General features: G+C 40.0%; 1 protein-coding gene across 1 annotated transcript in view; it reads left to right on the top strand.

Annotated features, from left to right (window-relative positions):
* Nucleotides 1-23749, top strand: part of CFAP47 (cilia and flagella associated protein 47) — a 271714-nt gene that overhangs the window by 35466 nt on the left and 212499 nt on the right. The window contains exons 15-25 of the mRNA XM_038760124.1: nucleotides 109-353; nucleotides 2969-3099; nucleotides 6001-6123; nucleotides 6900-7031; nucleotides 8312-8389; nucleotides 10164-10308; nucleotides 11139-11233; nucleotides 14621-14789; nucleotides 19363-19463; nucleotides 20820-20979; nucleotides 23312-23507. Of these exons, the coding sequence (XP_038616052.1) occupies nucleotides 109-353; nucleotides 2969-3099; nucleotides 6001-6123; nucleotides 6900-7031; nucleotides 8312-8389; nucleotides 10164-10308; nucleotides 11139-11233; nucleotides 14621-14789; nucleotides 19363-19463; nucleotides 20820-20979; nucleotides 23312-23507 (1575 nt within the window). The remainder of the gene's footprint in view (nucleotides 1-108; nucleotides 354-2968; nucleotides 3100-6000; nucleotides 6124-6899; nucleotides 7032-8311; nucleotides 8390-10163; nucleotides 10309-11138; nucleotides 11234-14620; nucleotides 14790-19362; nucleotides 19464-20819; nucleotides 20980-23311; nucleotides 23508-23749) is intronic.

Raw genomic sequence — 23749 nt, 5'->3', positions numbered from 1 at the left:
TTTACTTTCAGGTACTTTGCTACTTAACATTATATAAGCGTAGAACATGCTGAATTTGTAGTAGGCATTATGGGCAGTTGAATATTACATCTTTTTGGTGTGTTACAGGTGTTTCACTTTTACAGTGAACAAGCTACACACTGGCCACGTCTTAGTCATTGCAGAAGCCATGTCCGTTGCTCTGGAGTTGTCTACCACGGAACTGATTCTAAGACCGATTCCAGGCTCTTTAGCAAACACAGAATTTAGAGGAACAGTCCAGTTGTACAATCGCCGAAACTATTCCGCTGAATTTAGCTGGAAGCCAGTTAATACAGGCAAGGGGATAGCATTTTCCATAAGGCCAGCTAAAGGTACAGTATTTTTGCAGTTATTTTCTAGCTATCCCACAGTAGCCTAATAGATATGTTTTGTAATCTTTTATCCTCTGATCTTTTTTATATCTTTCTTCTTGCCTCTCCTTTGAAGGAACTTTGTTTTCGGTTTTTAATAGGAATAGTGTTCCAGTCATTCAATTGTATTTATTGAACACTTACTGTTTACAAAGCACTGTATAAAGCGCTTGGGAGAGTACAATATAAAAGACAGATACAGTCCTGCCCACAACGAGCTCAAAGACTAGCTCACAGTGTCAGTATTTATCAATCAGTGATATTTATTGAGTGCATACCGTGTGCAGAGCACTGTACTAAGAGCTTGGAGGAGTAACATACAGCTGAGTTGGTAATCAGTCAGTTGTATTTACTGAATGCTTGTGTGCAGAGCTCTATACTAAGCACTTGGGAGAGTACAACAGAACAGAGTTGATAGGCATAATCCCTCCCCTCAGTGATCCAGAAGGAGAACCAGACATTAATATAAGTAAATAATTCATGAATTAAGCACTGCGGAGCTGAGGGTGGGGTGAAAATCAAATGCCAAGCACTGTTCTAAGCACTAGGGTAGGTACAAGCTAGGTCAGACACCGTTTCGGTCCCAGTGGGGCTCACGTTCTTATCCCTGTTTTCCAGATGAGGTAACTGAGGCCCAGAGAAGTGAAGTGACTTGCCCAAGGAATGGCTGAGTTGGGACTAGAACCTGGGTCCTTCTGACTCCCAGGCCCGTGCTCTATCCAGTAGGCCACAACTCACTCTTCATCATCAATCGTATTTATTGAGCACTTACTATGTGCAGAGCACTGTACTAAGCGCTTGGGAAGTACAAATTGGCAACATATAGAGACAGTCCCTACCCAACAGTGGGCTCACAGTCTAAAAGGGGGAGACAGAGAACAAAACCAAACATACTAACAAAATAAAATAAATAGAATAGATATGTACAAGTAAAATAAATAGAGTAATAAATATGTACAAACATATATACATATATACAGGTGCTGTGGGGAAGGGAAGGAGGTAAGATGGGGGGATGGAGGGGGGACGAGGGGGAGAGGAAGGAAGGGGCTCAGTCTGGAAAGGCCTCCTGGAGGAGGTGAGCTCTCAGTAGGGCCTTGAAGGGAGGAAGAGAGCTAGCTTGGCGGATGGGCAGAGGGAGGGCATTCCAGGCCCGGGGGATGCCATGGGCCGGGGGTCGATGGCGGGACAGGCGAGAATGAGGTACGGTGAGGAGATTAGCGGCGGAGGAGCGTAGGGTGCGGGCTGGGCAGTAGAAGGAGAGAAGGGAGGTGAGGTAGGAAGGGGCAAGGTGATGGAGAGCCTTGAAGCCCAGGGTGAGGAGTTTCTGCCTGATGTGCAGATTGATTGGTAGCCACTGGAGATTTTTGAGGAGGGGAGTAATATGCCCAGAGCGTTTCTGGACAAAGATAATCCGGGCAGCAGCATGAAGTATGGATTGAAGTGGAGAGAGACACGAGGATGGGAGATCAGAGAGAAGGCTGATGCAGTAGTCCAGACGGGATAGGATGAGAGCTTGAATGAGCAGGGTAACAGTATGGGTGGAGAGGAAAGGGCGGATCTTGGCAATGTTGCGGAGCTGAGACCGGCAGGTTTTGGTGATGGCTTGGTTGTGAGGGGTGAATGAGAGAGCGGAGTCGAGGATGACACCAAGGTTGCGGGCTTGTGAGACGGGAAGGATGGTAGTGCTGTCAACAGAGATGGGAAAGTCAGGGAGAGGGCAAGGTTTGGGAGGGAAGACAAGGAGTTCAGTCTTCGACATGTTGAGCGTTAGGTGGCGGGCAGACATCCAGATGGAGATGTCCTGAAGGCAGGAGGAGATGCGAGCCTGGAGAGAGGGGGAGAGAGCAGGGGCAGAGATGTAGATCTGGGTGTCATCAGCGTAGAGATGATAGTTGAAGCCGTGGGAGCGAATGAGGTCTCTCTTCCCCCGTAATACTTATATACATGTCCTTAATATTATGCTGTTTCTACCTTCTGTAATTTAATGTCTTTCTGCCCAGTTAGGTTATAGAATAAGGTCATCATTGTCATTTAAAACTGAAAACAGGATTTGTAATGAGTCTGTTGAAACTCCCCCTCTAGACTGTAAGCTCTCCTTCTGTTCATTCATTCTGTCATATTTACTGAGCGCTTACTGTGCAAAGCTTTCTGTACTAAGTGCTTGACTGTAAATTTGTTGTGGGCAGGGAGTGTGTCTGTTTATATTGTACTCTGCCAAGCACTTAGTACAGTGCTCTGCACACAGAAAACACTCAATTAATAAGGTTGAATGAATGAAACATCTCTTGTTGGGTAGGGACTGTCTGTATATGTTGCCAACTTGTACTTCCCAAGCGCTTAGTACAGTGCTCTGCACACAGTAAGCGCTCAATAAATATGATTGATTGATTGAAGGTTACATTAATTAAGCCTCATTTGGGTTTAGTTCCATAGTGCATATAGTTTCTGTGGATATTTAAAAATTCTCTGTTAGATTTTTACTTCTATTGAGTTGTCAATATCCAAGTCACTAACATGAATGCTAGCAATGTCAAGATATTGAAATAGCAAATTCTCTATAAATGTTTATACAGGCATTGTGGAAGCCTATGCAGACCTGGAGTGTGAAGTGGTATGGCACCCAGGTTTCTCATCTCCCGAAAGAGGAGAATTTGACCTCTACGTTCATCAAGGGAACACCATTAAGTTACATTGCTTTGCAAAGGTAGTTTCAAATATATTTGTTAGTGACTAAGAGGATAATTTCAGGACTTGCAAGTATTTGTTTCCTGTGGAATTAGACAACATTGGATCATCCTGTCTTTCATTCACAGTTTCATTCTAGACCTCTGAAGGAAATTCTACCACTTAGAATAAAATGCCTAGAAGGGAAAGACCCATACTGGGTCTTTTTTCCCCTCTAGACTGTAAGCTTGTTGTGGGCAGGGGATGTGTCTGACAATTCTGTTAGACTGTACTCTTCCAAGAACTTAGTACAGTGCTTTTTAACAGCAAGTGCTCAATAAATAAGATTGTTTTCTTTAATGACACCTGTTAGCGCATAGTATGTACCAGGCACCATACCAAGCCATAGGATACATATGAAGAGAAGCAGCATGGCCTAGTGGATAGAGCACAGGCCTGGGAATCAGAAGGGCTTGGGTTCTAGTCCCAGCACTGTCATTTGTCTGCTGTGTGACCTTGGACAAGTCACTCAACTTCTCTGTGCCTCAGTTCCTTCATCTGTAAAATAGGGATTGAGACTGTGAGCCCCACATGGGACAGGGACTGTGTCCAACTGGATTACCTTGTATCTACTCCAGTGCTTAGAACAGTGCCTGGCACATGCACTCAACAAATACCATAAAGAAAGATATACAAGAATTACATAGGGATCTTAATGGTAATTGTTGAAATTTAAATATGGTAATAATGATTTTTAAATAACGATTAAGATCCATTAATTTATCTTTCCCATTAGAGTGTAAGCCCCTTGTGGGCAGGAAACATATCCCTTCCTTATTCTGCATTTACCAAGCACATAGTATAGTGCACTGCACCAAGTAAGCACTCAGTAAATGCCACTGTTACTACTACTGCTGCTTCTACTGCTACACTGTAGGTCTAATGAGCTAGTGATGCTAGGGAGAAGTACAATATGATTCTAGATTTAACTTGTGGGAAGTTCTGTTCACTGTGGCTGTGAAAGAACAAGGCTCCTCAAAACTGTTCACCTTGGCAGCCAAAAAGTCAATCGGTAGTATTTACTGAGCATTCACTGTGTGTGTACTAAACACTTGGGAGAGTACAATACAATAAAGCTGGTAGACATGCCCACAAGAAGCTTAAAGTTGGGGTGTGTGTTGGGAGGGAGAAATGCCAAAAACTGAGCAGACAGTAGTTGGGGAAACTGTTTGGCAAGGGAAATCAGTCAGGGGTAATTATTGATTGCTTTACTATGTGCAGAGCACTGTACTAAGCTCCCGGAGAGTACAGTGTTCTCTGCTTACAAAGAGCTGACAGTCGAGAAATCTCACTTAAGCAATTGTTACAATTCTACAAACATCCAGTAGTACGCCGCAAACACAAAAATCACCACACTTAATTCTTTGTGATGCCGAACCATGGAGAAACAGTAGCTGCCTCTGTGTTCTGGAATGAGGGCACATTTCCCTCCACCCCCTACTCTTCACCGACCCTTTCAGCACCCAGCTTGGGGAGAAAACAGGCTCTCACAGCTATTCCCATTCATTCCCATAGCCTAGCGGAAAGAGCACGAGCCTGGGAGTCAGAGGACCTGCGCTCTAATCCAGGTTCCTTTATGTGCCCGCTGGGTGACCTTGGACAAGTTACTTCTCTGTGCCTCAGTTACCACGTCTGTAAAATGGGGATTCCATACCTGTTCTCCTTAGATTGTGAACCTTCTTTGGGACAAGGACAGTGTCTAACCTGGCTGTGTTGTATCTTCCCCGGCACTTAGAACAGTGCTTGACACACAGTAAGTGCTTAACAAATACCACAATTATTAGCAAATAATGCAATTTTTAACGAAGATCATAAGACCCAAGCAACAACTCAATTCTTGGGAGCTCCAGTGTCTGCTATGGACAAGAGGCTATAAGACTTTCACATTCAGCCGGTGCCTCAACTGCAAAATGGACCATCGCATTTTTATGTTGTCCGACTTATTTGCGGAAATAGGGAGCTCAGAGAGAGTAGACCTGTAAAAGTACAATTGATCCCAGAACCTCATGTTAGCCAATAATTTTACCCTCCTTACTCATCAAACCTTGGGTCAAAATGATCAAAACTGGCTGGTTTGAGTTTGTTTGCTTTTGCAACCTCACAAGAGAACTGGAGAAATAATTAGTAGTAGTAGGAATGGTATTCATGAGGCATCTACTGTGTGCACAACACTGTAGTAAGTTTTGGGAAAGAAGTACCTGGATGAGGTATTAGGCACATAAGAGACTTACAATCTGAGGGTAAGGAAGGGAGCACATACTGTTCTTATTGTCATTGTTATTAAGGGTATTTGAATGCTTACTGTGTGCAGAACACTGTACTAAGTGCTTGGGAGAGTCTAATGCAACAGAATTGGTAGACATAATCCCTGCCCACAACAAGATTACAGTATAGAAGGGGTGACAGAAATTCATAAAAATAAATCCATTTTTCTGCTAGCTAGTCAGGTCTGGGGCAGATGGGCTAAAGCTGAGGAGACTGAGAGGCAGAGTGGAAATTTCCTGCTACTTGCTTCCTGAAAATAAGGGGCGGAAATGAAAATTCTTTGCTATCCTCTTCTTTTCTTTTTTCCCCTTGAGTACAGCTAGTTTCTACATCAAAAACTCCCCAAAACCAAAAAACACCCCAAACATGGTGCCACTGTATGTCTGATATTTCTTCATTTAACATTTCTCATGATGAAAAACTTTCACAACAGCTCAACACAACTTAACGATTACAAAATAAATATGACAGGGTTCAGATGAAGATTAACCAGAAAAAAGACTCTTCATTTTAATAAACATCTCCCCATGGTTGCTGAGGTAGTTTAAAGGGAATAGAATTACGTTGAATCGTTTATTTTTGAGTCAGTCATTTATAAATTTATTTTCCTCTCCAGCTTGGTCACACCAGTGTTCAGTTTTTGGAGCAGAGAATCCTCTTCAATAATACACCTCAAGGTTTAACAACCTGCAAGAAGGCCTTTCTTTTAAATACAGGCCATCATCATGCTTACTTCAAGGTAATCTGAACTGGTGGTTGGTTGTTCACGCCTTAGTAGGTTTAATAAAATTCTGTTGTTTAGGTTCAACCCATTTTTGATATGCATTTAATTTACTTCACAAATATCTGCTCTCCACAAATATTAGAGAAGCAGTGTAGCCTAGTGCAGAGAGCACAGGCCTGGGAGTCAGAAGGACTTGGGTTCTAATCCCGGCTTCACCACTTGTCTGCTGTGTGACCTCTGGCAACTCACATAACTTCTCTGGGCTTCAGTTCCCTCCTCTGGAAAATGGGGACTAAGACTGTGAACCCCATGTAGTACAGGGACTGTGTCCAACCTGATGTGCCTGTATCTACCCAAGTGTTTAGTATGGTGCTTGACATAGTAAGCATTGAACAAGTACCACAATTATAATAATAATTATAAGCTTCAGGATATGGGAAAGGGAAAACCCAAGAACTGCTACCCAAAATTTGGATGTTTTACCTTATAGTGCATGCCTTATAATTGTGCGTTTACTGCTTATAATTGAAGTTTAGACTTGGAAGCCCTCCTCATTTATACATTAAACGTTTTCCATTGTATTTTAGTTTGATCCTGTTTCCTTCTTTATGATATTTAAGTGTTTAATGTATGCCACCACTCTGCTAAGCACTGGGGTAAATCAATCAATGATATTTGAGTGCTTACTATGTCTCCTTTTTGCAGATGAGGGAACCGACAGAGAAGTTGTGACATTCCAAGTCTTTCTTTAACTGGTATACAGTGACTCTGTGACAAATTTTTGCTTTCAGGTTTGTGAGGTGAATCCTTTGCCAATGCTTACGATTACTCCATCAAATGGTGTAATCCCAGTGGGAGGTCGAATTGCCCTGAAAATTTATTGCACATCAAAAGTTGCAATCAAGTTTGATACAAGAGTCAAGGTATGTGAACATGTGAAGGATTGTAGAACTTAAAATACCCCTTTCATACATTTTTCATGTCCCCAGGACATTTTTACTTGCATTTCTGTTAATGTTAGACATCTGCTAGGGAAATGTCAGTTGGGTTAATTTTACCCTTAACTCCTCAGAAAGAGCCACTGTAAAATAAAAATTATAAAGCTGATATAATAATAGAGTCTCTCTGTTGGGAAGATAAATCTAAAGTACCACTTGAAGACTTGAGTTTTAGTCTTCGTCTTGGCCGTTTATTTTTCATTAATGCAAAATTCTATGTGTTAGTTTACTAAGAATTTTATTTGGGGATTTTGTAGTCTTAGCTACATTTCACTCAAGATGTGGTATTTTACATATGGTAACCATATGTTTTAGTTTAATCAGGGCAGCCTTACATTTTTGGAGACTGGAAAGTGCAAATTTAAGGAAAATATAAATTACCCAGAATTTGGATGATGGGAGATTATTAAAATAGCCTATGTTGCACAAGTTGACAGCTTCTCCTGTTCTTTTTAAAAAGCTTGGACTTCGATGTTTAGACAAACAGTACTTAATATGGTCTGAAGAGGTCCCACGGAATTTTGAATTCCAGCCCTTTATTCTCCTTCTGGCTATCTCTACTGAACACCAGGAAGGAAACTTGTTAACATCTCCGTGGCCCCCATTTTTCAGCAAAAATAATATCATTAATCTACTTATGCATCTGATCAGTACTTTTCAGTTTGCTGTGGAGAATGCAAATCGCCATCTCCCACAATTCATATTTTTATTTTCAGCTGATTGATTTTATTTGGGAAGAGAAGAGTGCAGGAGGGTTTCATTAAGGCTTTTGTTTAGCTTAACTTGCAAGAAACAACAAATATGAATAGAAGAGATTGTCAAAATTTTTTTGAACTAAAAGTACAATGGAGGCATGGTTTCTTGGATTAAGTTTATCTTGGTCATAAATCCCAAATTATTCCTAATTTCTGAAATGATTGAGTGAGTTTGTTCAGCTCAGCCTTTTTGGGTCCTTTTTTTTCCTTACTAGACTACCACTTTCTTTTATAAATGTTTGGTTTGACATTTATCTACCCACCTCTACCGGTCACCTAAAGTGTAAAGAGAAATATTTTTGGCATTTCTCAACATTATTAGGAAGCTCAATTTAGATAAAAAATGGTGAGATTCCTTGAAAGACTCTTCAAAACTGCAAAGGGCATTATTTTCTCAATGTTGATGATTTGATTTTTTTTCAGAAGTTTCAATTTTATTTTGAAATGTAGGTAGCAGTGCGCCATGGCAAAATTCTAGAATTTCGGATTGGTGGAGCGATTGAGATTCCTAATGTCGATATCAATCTGGTGAGTAGATCCTCTGATCAAAGAGGTTGGACTCTGATGTCATTTCCCTAATTGATACTTTTTATCTTTCTTTCTTTACATTTGCTTTACTTATGGGCTGTTTGTATGTATTCACTAAGAAGCCAGAAAAGTAGGATAAATTTTAAGAAACAAATGATCCACTTATAAGATTGTCATGTGCCCTCTCCATTGCTTTATACTCTTTGCTTTGCTTTTCGTTACAGTATTTCTTGTCCCCTAGAACATGCCTCTCTTCAGGTATATTTTCCAACTATCTTCCTCTAAATAATAAACATCAATTTAATTTTTATTCCACTATTCACATTTATTCTTAGGGGCTTAAATCTTTTCAATTAGTGACCTCAGTCAAGTCACTTCATTTCTCTGGGCCTGATACCATGCTGTCACCATACTGTTTGACTGGCTGCCAAACTGTGTACTAGCCTTCTGGAGTTAGGTTTCTATTTCCTTGTCTCTCACTCAATTAATCAGTCAGTCGTATTTATTGAGCACTTACTATGTGTGGAACACTGTTCTAAGCACTTGGGAGAGTACACAGCATGGGCTCAGTGGAAAGAACATGGGCTTGGGAGTCAGAGGTCATGGGTTCTAATTCCGACTCCGCCACTTTCCAGCTCTGTGACTTTGGGCAAGTCACTTAACTTCTCTGGGCCTCAGTTCTTCTGAAAAATGGGGATGAAGACTGTGAGCCCCATGTGGGACAACCTGATTACCTTGTATCTCCCCCAGTGCTTAGAACAGTGCCTGGCACATAGTAAGTGCTTAACAAATACCATTATTATTACAGTATAACAGAGTTGGTAGGCAAGGTCCCTGCCCAAAACAAGCTTACAATCTGGAGGTGTCTACGGTCTGTTGTTGCTTTTGTGTGTGCTGCCTTGATAGCAGAATTCTGGGACAGCATTTAGCTTTGTATTGTCAATATTTTTTGCTAATATTTTTTGGGGAGGGGAGGAGTGTGTTTGTGTATTCCCAGGTGCAGTTTCTTACAGCACCTCTGTTTCCTTTAGACTTAGTGTCAGCCAATAATGCCTGATTGCTTCAGTGAAGCAATGATTGTAAACTGAAAATTACCCTCTGCAATTGAGCTGTAGCCCAGTGCCACTAATCTATATTCTTGCTGGGCTGCAGGAAATGGCAAATAGTGGCTCTTCGTGGGTGCTAATTATTTAATCTCCACCCCCCTGGGGTACTACTATAGGGAATTGTCTTCCCTGCTGGCAACAGAGAAATTACCCTATGCTTTAGTGTCTCCAACCCTTTTTTTAATGGTATTTGGTAAATGCTTACTATGCCATTATTGCCAAAAAAAGCTTCATTGCCTTTCTAGCATATCAGTGAAGATCCAGACTTTGTTGCAAGCCTGAGGAAGCGTTATTTGTTGTATAATCTTCAATTTTTTTCAGTAGTATTTAAGTGCTTCCTATGCCCCAGGCACTGTATGAAGCACTGGGGTAGATACAAGCTAATCAGTTTGGAAACAGTCCTTGTCCCACATGGGGCTCACAGTCTTAACCCCCATTTTCCAGATAAGGTAACTGAGGCACAGAGAAATTAAGTGATTTGCCCAAAGTCACTCAGCAGACAAGTAATGGAGCTGGGATTAGAACTCAGGTCTCTCTGACACCTAGGCCAATGCTCTATCCACTAGGCCACTGTTGCTTGAAAGCTATGTAAGATTTTACCAATTTGCTAATCCGTAATTTTATTGTTGTTTGTTTTTTGATGCTGATTTTCTTTTTTCAAATTCCAGGAACTATTTAACTTCCAGGGTGTTTATGTTGGTTCCACCCAAGTGGTACCATTTGTTATTCAGAATGAAGGTTTAACACGTGCCAGAGTGGAATTTGACCTGTCAAAGTACAAGGATTTTGCATTGGATTTTAAAGACGAAGCAGGTATTCCTTTCTTCCATTTGAGACCTATGATTAGCTTAGTGTGTGAGCTGCCAAATAGCTATATTAAAGTAAAACAATTTGCAAGTATTCTATTTTAAGGATTTAGCTGAAACATTCATGTTTGTTTTAAATAGTTAATGTTGCCAACACTCTGAAGTGCTTAAAAGTTGCCTATTCTCTCACAAAACTCTATTTTTGCTATTTATTTCTTACCATGACATGGATTAAATGGTTTTATTGATATTTGTACACTGTTGTCTTTCATGTAAGCACAGATTTGATAGTTTGACAACATTTTATTTTGATTATGTATACCTTAATTGTGGCAATAGACTTCATGGCTTTATTGAAATTTGTACACAAGTGCCTTTCATGTCAGCATAGATTTGATAGCTAATTTGGGGAAATAATACTTGTTAGAGAATGGCATGTTCTGCAATTAGTCCCAAGTGCTTAGAGGATGGAGATGAACTTGAGGAAGGAGAGAAGCAGTGTGGCCTAGTGGCAATAAGAAGACTCCTTTTCTTAAAAATAAAACCCGTATTAAGCCATCTTACAATGGATTCTTTTAAAAAGATTCAATAAACCTCTAAACCAAAATTATTTAAATAATCTTTTACTTTCTGTAACCACCTCAAAACCTTTTTGTGCTATCAAATAATGGAAATTTTATTTCAATGGTCACTTTTAGCACTGTAGGCCAAGTTTTAGGCCACAATATTCAATTAAACTATTAGGAAAAGGCAATTTTAAAAATAGCAGCATACATTTATTTTTATTTTGATTTCTTTTCTTGGATGCATTTTAAGTTGTACACTTTTTCCTTTTAGTGGTTGATTATAACCCTTCATTTCCTTACCTGTATTCTGTGGAATTACTGGAAAAGATGTCTTTGAAATGTGGATTGTCATTTTCTCCCAAAGAGGTAAATTTATAATAGCATGTTCTGTAAAGAAAAAAACAGAACCTTAAAAATTCAAAACCATAGTGAATACCATTAAAAGTCGCCAGTCCATTATTGGTTTTAATAATTTATTGTTTTCCAGGTGACAAAATACTTTTAGGAATTAGTGTTTATTATGGCTTTGGATATTAAATACATATGTATAATAGATAAAATCAAATGTATATTTGATATTCTATGAATGATCTAAAACACATATTCCTTTCATTGAGAGGCTCCTAAACAATCATAACTATTTGCATAAAAAAATTCTGCCTCTGTCTTTATATCCATGAGCCAGCCAGTTACATCAATTAGGTTCAAGTAACAAAAAGTAACTTAACAGTCAAATCAATTATAAATGGAAAAGGATTTCATTTAACACTTATTTGAATGTTATTGAAAATGATAATGCATTTTGGATATTGTTTTCTTTATGATAATTATTGAGACAGAAAAAGAGCATTTGAGAAAATGTTTTCAAGAATATTTGTACCAACTTGTACAAATACAAAGCTATTGCCTAATTAGCCATTCACATATTGTGGAAAAATAGTGTGGGAATCGTTGAAATTATGACCTATATTTGAATTCTTTATGCAAGGCTCTGTATTAGTGTTGGAAGAAATAGGTGAAAATAAATCATGGTCCCTATCAATCAGTGGTAATTTTTGAGCATTTACTGCATGCTGGGCACTGTACTAAGCTCTTGGGGAAGTATAAAGCCATAGAGTTGGAAGACACAATCTCTTTCCTCAGGGAGCTTCCATTCTCTAGGGGGAGGCGGACATTGAAATCAGTCATTGAATCAGACATTGAACACCTATGAAAGAATTATTTATTTTTTGGCCCTTCTACAATCTCTCACCTGATCTCTTCAGGTTTTTTTCTATCCCTGGATGTCCTCTTATTATTAATAGTAATAATCATATAATTTGTTTAAGCCTTTCTGTACTGTATTAAGTGCTGGGGTTGATAGAAGACAATCAAGTTGGACACAGTCCCTCGCCCATAAGGGGCTCAGCGTCTCAGTAGGTGGGAGAACAGGTGTTGAATCCCCATTTTACAGATGAGGAAATTGAGGCACAGAGAAGTGATGTGACTTGCCCAAGGTCACACACGGAGCGCATTGTAAATACTTTGACTACAGAGCAGGCAAATGGTTGAAATAGGATTAGAACCCACGTCTCCCAGGCTCTGTCTGCTAGGCCACAGCTACTTCCCCATTAAGTTGCTTCTACCTTAGCCAATTCTGGCATTAGTGGGACAGAGACTCTTAGTATTTGCCCTTTAACTACTCAAACATTGTTTGGATGACTCCTCTCTTCCGGTTAATGTCCTTTATTTCCAAAATGCAGTGTAAAGGAGATATTTTATCAGGCCAAGCCTCTGGCAGTCTTCATATGTGAATACAGCACTGTGATACTTTCATATCTTCTCTTACAAATCTTCGGTTGAACTCTCCATTGTTATTTTTCAGAGGCTGTTCTTACCATTTTTACTTAAAAGAGACCTCATGGCCATTTCATTACCCTGCCGAAATTTTAATCACCGCCTCATTTTGTGCGAAATAACAAATATATTTTTCATTTTCCCTGGGGGGGGGGGGGGAACTAGAATCTAATTACTTCAATAACTCTGATATATTATTGTAAATCATCATCATCAAGTACTTATTGAGCATGGCTAAATCATTTTAGCATCAGTGGGACCAGAAAGTCCAAGGACCTCTTCCTCTCTCATTAACCTCAATTCAAGTATTCAAACCTTTGTTTGATAACTCTATCGCCTGGGATTATTTCCAGAGGAAATGGAGATTTTGACTTTTTTTTTTTTTTTTAAAGAGGAGGGTCATTTACAGTGAGCCTCCCAGAAAGATTTCTTGGCTTTAATTCAGGCATGTACAAATGTATCACAAAATTGAATTATTTTAATTTTCTCTCAAAATCTTTCCTGATGAAAGGTCATGTAGTGCACTGAAGATTAACACGCTATTATAATGTGGTGGCTGATAGAAAAAATTCACGTTGATTAATACACAATCAAATCTGTTTTAAATTGCCTGAATTCTTAAAAATCCATTTCCTCCCCGACCCCCCATAGCTTGGGGAAATGAACTTAACCTAAATATGAGTGAGATTAAAAAGAGTACCCTTGCCACTTGGAGCCCATTTCTTAATACACAGTATTAGTCCAGATTTTTCCCAACCCCCTATCTCTCCCTTTCCTGGGTGCTTTACTTGAACAGACTCGCTGACCAGTTTGTATCACCCTAAGACTTTTGGGTTGCCCTGGGAGGTTTAATGTCTGGGGTCTAAAGCAGCATGGCCTAGTGGCTAGAGCACAGGCCTGGGAATCAGAAGGACATGGGTTCTATTTTGGGCTATGCTGCTTGTCTGCTGTGTGACCTTAAGTAAATCACTTAAATCCTCTGTGCCCCATTTATGTCATCTGTGAAATGGTGATTAAGACTGTGAACACCATGTGGGACATGGACTGTGTCCAATCTGATTAGCTTGTATCTACCTCAGTGCTTAGTACAGTGTTGCTTAGTAGAAAGAGCCTGGGCTTTTGAGTCAGAGGATGTGGGTTCTAATCCTGACTCTGCCACTTCTCTGCTGTGTGACCTTAGGTAACTCACTTCTCTGTTCCTCAGTTCCCTCATTTGTAAAATGGGGATGAAGACTGTGAGCCCCACGTGGGACAACCTGATTACCTTGTATCCATTCATTCATTCAATTGTATTTATTGAGCACTTACTGTGTGCAGAGCATTGTACTAAGCGCTTGGGAAGTACAATTCTGCAACAGAGACAGTCCTTACCCAACAACGGTCTAGAATGGGGGAGACAGACAACAAAACAAGTAGACAGGCATCAATAGCATCAAAATAGATAAACAGAGAACAGTATAACAGTAAGCAGACACATTCACCGTCCACAGTGACCTTACAATCTAGAGGGGCAGATTTTGTCTCACATACATGTTTTTGTGTGTAATCTTGTTTCTTCTTAGGGGTCTATTGCCAGTTTCTCTTTTACTCTTAGATTGTGAGTCCTTAGGGGAGCAGGAACTGCGTCTAATTTTTATGGCAGCTACTTCTACTACTGTTACTAATGCTGACCAGTTTCAATCCGTTTCTGCTGATATCCCTGGCTGTAGATTTTGCATATGTAATTGCTGGGATACTGTTGATTAAAAATAGAAGGTTTTCCAAAAATCCTCTTACATAATTAGTCTTGGAGAAAGATGGAAACGCTGAAGTGGTAAATTATTCAGCATCATAAGGCAATCTTTTTGAAAACTAATATTTAGTGACGGTATACAGCTGAGCTGTTAGTTCAGCATTAATGTTGTCTTTGTCCCTTAGGTGGCGGCGTACGATTTTACTCTTCCAGTAAAAGTTAATTTGATCGAGACTTCAATTTGTCAACCTCATCATTGTCCAAGTCCACATCCTGTGAACTCTGAGAAACAAATTGTAGTTCCTCGGTCCCAAAAGATGGCCGTTACACCATTTTGTACTGTTCAAGCCACTGGTATGTTTTAAAAAAAAAACACAAAAAAAAAGAAAAGAAAAGAGTATTTCATTCATTCAGTGAATGAGCACTATACTAAGCACTTGGGAGAGTACAATACAACAAACAGACATATTCATAAATACATACAAGTGCTTAGTACAGTGCTCTGCAAACAGTAAACACTCAATAAATACAATTGAATGAATGAATATCTCGTGTGTGTGTGTATGTATATGTAAATATAAGGATATATATATATATGTACACACACACATAGTGGAAGTTAAGCAACTTAAATACAAATAACGATAGCTATACGATCAGTTTAGGAAGAGTTACATTAAAAGCAAAACGGTTGGAGATGAAATTCAAGCAGTTTGGCCCAAGGTCATTATTTACATGTGTTTTTATAAATAGCTTGGTATTGGAAAGAAAATTTGGCATTTCGATTGGCAGTATTTGAAAATGAGGAAGTCGAGGCATTCTGTCCAAAAGATTAGAAGGTAGTTTAGATTGTAATGTGAAAATCAATGTTTGAGCACCGTGGCTTTAATACCAAAGGAATCATTTATGTCAACAATGTACCAAGATTCCCAAGTGGATATTGAGTATCATAAGTTATTGGACTATCGAGCCAGCCCTATTGAGAAAATCATCTAAGACAATTTTACTTAACTTTTGAAGCATTTATGGCTTTGGTGTTTGTCTACTATTTTTCTGTACAACATTCAGTAAAAGATTAGCATGCCTTTATAATCTTGACATCTAGCAGGGTTGTTGCTAGAAGTTATAATGCATGCAGGGTTATAATGCATGTATGTGCATGGTTGTAGAAATAGTGTTTGAAGAATATGTTATGCATTTTACTATTCACTAGAGTAGAAAATACAACTCCAAATAGGTATATTTTATTATATATTTTATGCATTTTTGAAGAACTATTCTTAAAACTTCCCTAAATATAGACGCATCACAACTTTATTTTATACATAGTTGTGATTTAAGACATTCACACATCTATTTCTTTATCTTAAAAGCCTGCAAACAAGGGTTGTACTCATTTCTCTTATATAACCCACATATTCAATCTGTCACAAGATCCTGTAGGTTCTACATTCACAACATCACTACAGTCCACCCTTTCCTCTCCATCCTGTCTGCTACTGAACTGATCCAAGCACTTATCCTATCCCCCTCTCCATTCTCCCCATCTTACCTCCTTCCCTGAGCCCCTTCCTTCCTCTCCCCCTCGTCCCCCTCTCCATCCTCCCCATCTTACCTCCTTCCCTTCCCCACAGCACCTGTATATATGTATATATGTTTGTACATATTTATTACTCTATTTATTTTACTTGTACATATCTATTCTATTTATTTTATTTTGTTAGTATGTTTGGTTTTGTTCTCTGTCTCCCCCTTTTAGACTGTGAGCCCACTGTTGGGTAGGGACTGTCTCTATATGTTGCCAATTTGTACTTCCCAAGTACTTAGTACAGTGCTCTGCACATAGTAAGCGCTCAATAAATACGATTGATGATGATGATGATCCCGCCTTTCATTACTGCATCAGCCTCCTCACTGACCTCTATGCCTCTTATCTTTCCCCATTCCAGCCTATACTTCAGCCAATCAACAGTCAATAGTATTTATTAAGCACTTACCGTGTGCAGAACACTGTATAAGCACTTGGGAGAGTAAGATATAACAGTTAGTAGACACGTTCCCGGCTGTGGGAAACAGCCGTCAATATAAATAAATTATGGATATGTACATGTGTGATGTGGGGCTGAGGGAAGTCTGAATAAAGGGAGCAAATGCAGTATTTCACAATGCGGCCCAGATCATTCTTCTTAAAAAAAAACATTCAGTTAATATATCCTCGCTTTCTAGAACCTCCAATGGTTGCCCATCCACCTCGACATCAATAATACCTTTATGACAAGTAAAATATTTTGTTTCAAAAGTAGCAGACTTTCATCTTGAATCCAAAATTAAGAAATAAATTTCCTTCAAGGGATCATTGGTTATATTTTCATCTGGGTGCAGGGTGAATGTAGGAGATGGACCTAACCACTTCTTAGTGCACCATTAGTTTATTAGGAATTAATGGTTGTGCAGAAAAACAAAGGGTAAACAGTTTTACACTGAAATGGACAAGCTTATTACAGATAATAGTGTCTTTAATTAAACTGCAATTTTAGCATACAGCAAAATCATAGGTCAGAATAGTTGCCTATACTTAGATTTTGTTTGGTATTTGTGAAAATAAGGGTACATTTTAAATCTAAATTTTTGTGGGCGATACTGATGAAAATGAAAGTTTTACTGGGAGTAATATTCTGGTATCTGATTCTTAGGGCTTGTCGAGATATGGTTTGGATTACATTTCAGAACGCTTTTTTGTTTCTAACTGAGTATTATTACCTGATGATGAAATGTTATTTCGGCAGTTTTAAGATATCGTAAATTCTTTGGACACTCTCCAGAAATCCCTAATGATCACATTTGTTCCCAGGCTTTATTCATGTTGGTTAATAAGCATATGATGTATTTTAACATGTTTCTTTAAAATATTGTAATGGATGAATTGTTTTACTATTAAGAATTCCCTCTAGTGTATTAAGTTGATCCAGAAGTACACCTGCTTGTAACCATAATCCCATATAGAACCCTTAAATAAGGCATTAGTCCCTAATTTATATTTTTCTTTTGGTAAGGAGGATGTTAGAGCTCAGCTCTTTTTCCTAGAAGCAGCATGGCCTAGTGGGTAAAGCACAGGCCTGGGAATCAGAAGGACCTGAATTCGAATCCTGGCTCTGCCACTTGTCTGCTTTGTGACCTTGGTTAAGTCACTTCATTCTCAGTGCCTCAGTTTCCTCTTTGGTAAAATGGGGATTAAGACTGTGAGACCTATGTGGGACAGCGACTGTGTCCCACCTCATTATCATGTAGCTATTCCAGTGCTTAGAACAATGCCTGGCACAAAGTAAGTGCTTAACAAATACAACAATTATTATTATTATTTATATGTTCTGAACTATTATTCCAAACCTGTTCTTTATTGATAAAGTGAGCTTTTAAGAAAAAAAAATGTGTTCCACTTGAGAAGTGGCATAAGGCCATTTTAGCAGATTGGTCTTGGGGGAGATAGCCCAAAGAATGGGTGGATTTGATTATTTGGACTTTGTTTCCAATCCAAAATGTCAGCCTACAATAAGATTATTAGTTTAGGAAGTAAGCATTTATGGTTAGGGTGCCAGAGCAGAAAAGTACGCCAAATTGTTGCGATGATCCAGGAGGCTATCCTCCTTATCTTGAAAGCCATCTTAAAATCACATTTCCTCCAATCAGTCAATCGTTTTTATTGAGCACTTGCTGTCCGCAGAGCACTGTACTAAGTGCTTGGAAGAGTACAATATTGCAGTAAACTGATATATTTCCAGTCCACTTACAGTCTAGAGAGGGAGACAGGCACAAATATAAATAAATAAATTACGGATATGTGCACAAGTGTTGAGGGACTCTGGGGGGTGGTGGTGAACAAAGGACGCAAATCAGGATGATGCAGAAGGGAGTGGGAGAAGAGGAAAGGAGAGTTTAGTCGGGGAAGGCCTCTTGGAGGGCATGTGCCCTCAGTGAGGCCTCCAGGAGACCCTCAACAATCAATTTCTCCCCAATTTCCCTCCCCCAAACTCCCAATAACATTTGTGGACATATCTTGTGAAGACTCTGTTTCCTAAATGCTACTCATGCACATAGTCTATTTTCTCTCCTTGTCCTATCTTTAAATTATTTTAGTGTCTACCTCCTAGGCTAGCTTATAAATCCCTCAAGGGCAGGGATCATGTCTACTAGGTTGTACTCTTCCAAGCTTAGTACAGTTCTTTGCACACAGAAGGGAAATCAATAAGTAACACTGGAAAATTGAAATGGAAAATAGGTGCAATAAATCTCCTTTAAAGGTTTACAGTGGTCCTGGTACAGTTATCTTAACCAGGGAACATAACTTCTAATGATGGAAATAGTTCAAAGCATGTTAACAGATCCTGTAATTTATATATGGAAACATTTTATAGAAGAATTTTACTGTCTTTCATTGGGTGGGTACTTTCCCTTCGATTCTATGATCCAGTTTAATTTGACTTTATGAAGCTTTATGCTGCGGACATCCTATTGTGCTTTGAATTCATATCACCCTAAAGGTGAAACATTATAGACTGTTAGTTTCTTGTGGGCAGGAATCACATCTCTCAATCCTATTGTATTGTACTCTCCCAACTGCTTAGTACAGTGCTCTCCACACATTTGGCATTCAATAAATACCACTGGTTGGTTGATAAAAAAAAAAAATGGGTATTCTGGGTATGCTTAATTAGGGAAATAATTATTTAAAAATTGATTTACTTTGCAGAGCTATAAATATAGGAAGGACTAGAAACAGTTATAACCAGACTGGTTTATTATGGTTGAATATCAAATAGTGTTTGACATCCATTGTTGAAAGTTGAAATAAATCTGAAAGTGTGATGAAATGTATTGGGAAATGGTACCTTGAATGCTTTCCTTGTAATGTGTTCCTTGTGTCTCTCAGTATTGCAGCCACCACTGAGACTATCCCATTCAGAATTTACATTTGAACTTCCTTTGAAAAGCATACAATTGGGAAGCATGGCTGAAACCCCCATATTTCAGGTACATAAAAAGAAATGATATGAACGTGTCCTTTCCTCTTGGTAGTATTAAGCGCAATTTTCAAAACTTCAAATTATGGATTAAAAGCAAATGTGAAAATATTTAACCAACAATTACAGAGGGATGGAAGAGGAGTGTGTCTTGTAGTGACTCTGGTTCTACTAACATGGCTCGAAGCTTGTAGTTGAAGAGGGATGCTCAAGAAAGGCCAGAGAAGATGGCGATCGAGGACTCAAGGAAAAACGAATAGTCTTAATGGGTGCATGGTGTAGTCGAACTGTGGGTACAGTGCTTAGTTCAGTGCTCTGCACACAGAAAGTGCTCAATAAATATGATTGAAGGAATAAATGAATGGGTCCAACATTGATCTCTTCATCATCATCATCAGTGAGTGCTTTCTATGTGCAGAGCCCTGTATTGAGCTCTCGGGAGAAGACAGTACCGCTGAGTTGGTAGACACGATCCCTGCCCACAACGAGTTTATAATCTGTTGTGGTATGTGGTATTTAAGTGCTTACTGTGTGTCAGGCACTATACGAAGTCCTGGGGTGGATACAAACAAATCAGGTTGGACACAGTCCCTGTCCCCCACGGGGCTCTGTCTCAATCCCCTTTTCCAGATGAGGTAACTGAGGCACAGAGAAGTGAGCACGCAGCAGATGAGTGGTGGAGCTGGAAATAGAACCCAGATCCTTCTGATTCCCCGGCCTGGGTTCTATCCACTAGGCCAAACTGCTGGAGACCTGGATCATTCTCACACCAAGGGATTAAATCCTAGCATTAGAGCTCACTCTCCCAGTGGAGGCAAGAGATTCCCTCCACTGTCTCTTCCATGTGTCTTGCCTGTCTTCCTACAATGCCCCACTGAGAATGCCTCCGCACCCTCGTCTGATAATGTACTTTTCCAGGTTTATACTCTTTCAAGTGATTGGTACAGTGTTCTTCCACTTGTCTGCTGTGTGACCTTGGGCAAGTCACTTCACTTCCCTGGGCCTCCATTACCTCATCTGGAAAATGGGGATTAAGACTGTGAGCCCCATGTGGGACACTGACTGTGTCCAGCCTGTTAGCTTGTATCTACCCAAGCACTTAGAACAGTGCTTGACATAGTAAATGCTTAAATACTGTAATCCTCATAAATGGATAGTTCATTGACCCCCCAGTTGAGAATATGGCCTGTGGCTAGTGGCATTTCATTTCATTTTTTTTTTCTTTTTCTTTTTCTTTCTATGAAGTGCCCATGAACTAATTTGGGAGGAAAAAAACCCCTAACATATGTGGTGAAGGCCCTGACCTATTGCATACTGCCTTCTTTGCTACATTTTGTAACTGCCGTGTTTCTCAAACCATTACCAGACACTTACCCTGAAGAACACCTCAAAGCAAAAAGTGACCTGGAATTTGGACATTGATCACATGGGCAAAAGAATAAAAGATAGCATCTTCAGATTTAATGTAAATTCTGGTGCTCTGGAACCTGGCGAAGAGCACAGTATCATCATCAGCTTCTGTCCTAGTGAGTATTCATTTCCGATTTTTTGGTGAATTCTCTAGTGAAAGTTAATTTTACTAGGTCTGCACCATTTTAAGCCATGAAATCATTATTTTTCCAAACTTCAGAATTTCCCTAACGGCACTGACTCTCTTGAACTAAGAATGTGATGAGTAATATGTTTATAGAATACACTGCATAGAGAAATTGCTCTATGTTTAATCATTTTTACTGGCAATTCTTATAATTTGGTAATGGAATTATTGTAGAAGAATGTACTATTATTTGTGACTAGCACAGAAAAGCTGTGCCTCAGTTACCTCATCTGTAAAATGGAGATTAAGACTGTGAGCCTCAGCCTCATGTGGGACAGGGACTGTGTCCAGCCTGCTTAGCGTATATTACCCCTACCCCAGCACTTAGGACAGAAAAAAGAGCAGTTGGTTTAGTATGGCTAAAGTTTATTCTTGCTCCACTCAACTACTATAAAATATAGAGGTGGGGAAAATACTTAAATCTGTTGGACTTTTTTGGGGGCTTGGGCTGGCTACTTGTTTCTGAAAGTGTTTATAAGCACTAGTAGGCTGTTTCCTTGAGCTGTAGCCTAGACAGTATTTACCTTGTTGGGTAATTGCTTATATGAAATCATTTGCTGTGGAGGATAAAATTTACAATTTAGAGATGATCATTTCTTAATTCGGTGTCAGGAGAAATGGATGATTGAAGCTGTTCCAAGTCATTCTCTCTTATTGCTATGCAGTTTGCAAACTGTAAGCATCATTTTCTGATACTGCTAAACCAGAGTTCTTTTCCTAGTGAGCCCCTTGAAGTTATTCACTGGGATAGATACAAGCTCATCAGGTTGGACACCATCCCTGTCCTAGATGGGGCTCACAGTCTTAATCCCCATTTCCCAGATGAGGTACCTGAGGCCCAATGAAGTGACTTACCCAAGGTCACACAGCTGACAAGTGATGGAGCCGGGATTAGAACCCAAGTCTTTCTGAGGCCCAGAAGAATTTTAATTAAGGGGTTGGGGAATTCACCTTTAATTAGGAGAAAACGAGGTGCCCAAGTGCAGATGTACTTGGAGAGAAAAGGAGGTCATCTCAGGGGGATTCTCAGGAGAAACAAGAAAGAGTTCTTTCTCTTTCCTGACCAACAGAGCTCAAGATACTTGGTTTAGCCCAGGACCACCTCTTCCTGAGGGGAGGAAGGTCACGTGCCAGCCCCATGGCTTCCTGGGAAATGGTCACCTCTCCTCTCAGTTTCCCCTGCCTACCTTCAACAGGAACTTCTGGATGTTTTATTGGGTCCTAATAGCTGGGCCTGAAGACACACACCCGGCAGCCGAAAGGACAGGCTCAGCAGGACCTGGTGGGCTGGTGGTCCTCTGACCCTTCTGTGGACCTTCCACCTGGGCACCCACCCCAAACTGAGCCGTTATTATTCACTGTCATATTTATTGTCCACATGGCTGCCTGGCACCCTAATAATGATGGTATTTCTTAAGCTCTTAGTATGTGCGAAACACTGTACTAAGCACTGGGGTGGATACAAGAAAATCGAGTCAAAGTCCCCGTCCCATGTGGGACTTCTGGTTTTAATCCCCATTTTGCAAAGGGAGAAGTGAAATGACTTGCCCAAGGTCACACAGCAGACACGTGACGGAGCAGGATTAGAACCCATGACCTGATTCTCAGGAGCAGGCTCTATCCACTATGCCTTGCTGCTTCCACTGTAGTCTGAGCCCCTAAGCAGATCCTCGGAATGGGACTGAAGCTTCTGAGGATTGTCACACCTCCTAGGGAGGGGCAGACGTGCCCCCTTTTTGTCAAGGAATCCCCAGGCTCGGCGGCTGTTCACTAAAGAACAACTTGTCTTGTCCCGTTTTAAAATAAGCATGTCAGTGTCATTTCCAGTGACCCTTGGTTTCACTGGTGAAGTTTTCACCTGGTAAGATGTCAGAGAAGCAGTGTGGCTCAGTGGAAAGAGCACGGGCTTGGGAGTCAGAGGTCATGGGTTCTAATCCTGGCTCCACCGCTTGTCAGCTGTGTGACTTTGGGCAAGTCACTTAACTTCTCTGTGCCTCAATTCCCTCATCTGTAAAATGGGGATTAAGATTTTGAGCCCCACGTGGGACAACCTTGATTACCTTGTATTCCCCCCACCCCAGTGCTTAGAACAGAGCTTGGCACATAATAAACCCTTAACAAATACCAACATTATTATTATGTCTAAACATGGAATTATGGGGGATTTAAGGTAAGGTTTAAGGTTTGTTTTCTTTTTACTCTCATGATGCAACACCCTGGAGAAAGATGTCATTTTCCTGTGATTTTTTTTTTTTGATTAGCAAACCCTGGGACATATGCTGCTGAAGTTCCCATGCATTTGAATGATAATCCGGCCAACTATCGAGTGTTACGCTTGGCTGGAGCTGTGAAATCACCCAGGTTAACCTTTGACCCTCCATTTGTTATCCTGACTCCCGTTCCTCTGGGTGTGACGACAGGCACGGATATCTACATTACTCCACTGAACTATTACAGGTAATGAAGACTTAGTGAAAATCAGCCACGAAGCCCTTACTGGCTCTGCCAGAGTTGGAATGAATTAGCAGGCTGTCGGTGGAAAATCACTCAGTGACCTCTGAAAGCGGACGATGGTGCTGGCTATAGACAGGACCCACTGGGATTATCAATCTTAATTCTCTCTCGATGACAGAGTTAGTTTATGGTGTCTGAAGGGTCCCTATGGGTTGCCTTGAAATGGAATTTCCAAAAATGCACAT

Source organism: Tachyglossus aculeatus, chromosome 18, assembly GCF_015852505.1.
Source record: "Tachyglossus aculeatus isolate mTacAcu1 chromosome 18, mTacAcu1.pri, whole genome shotgun sequence".
In the NCBI taxonomy this organism is placed as follows: domain Eukaryota; kingdom Metazoa; phylum Chordata; class Mammalia; order Monotremata; family Tachyglossidae; genus Tachyglossus; species Tachyglossus aculeatus.
Note: the sequence above shows the minus strand (reverse complement) of the source record. Positions and strands in the feature narration are given on the sequence as shown.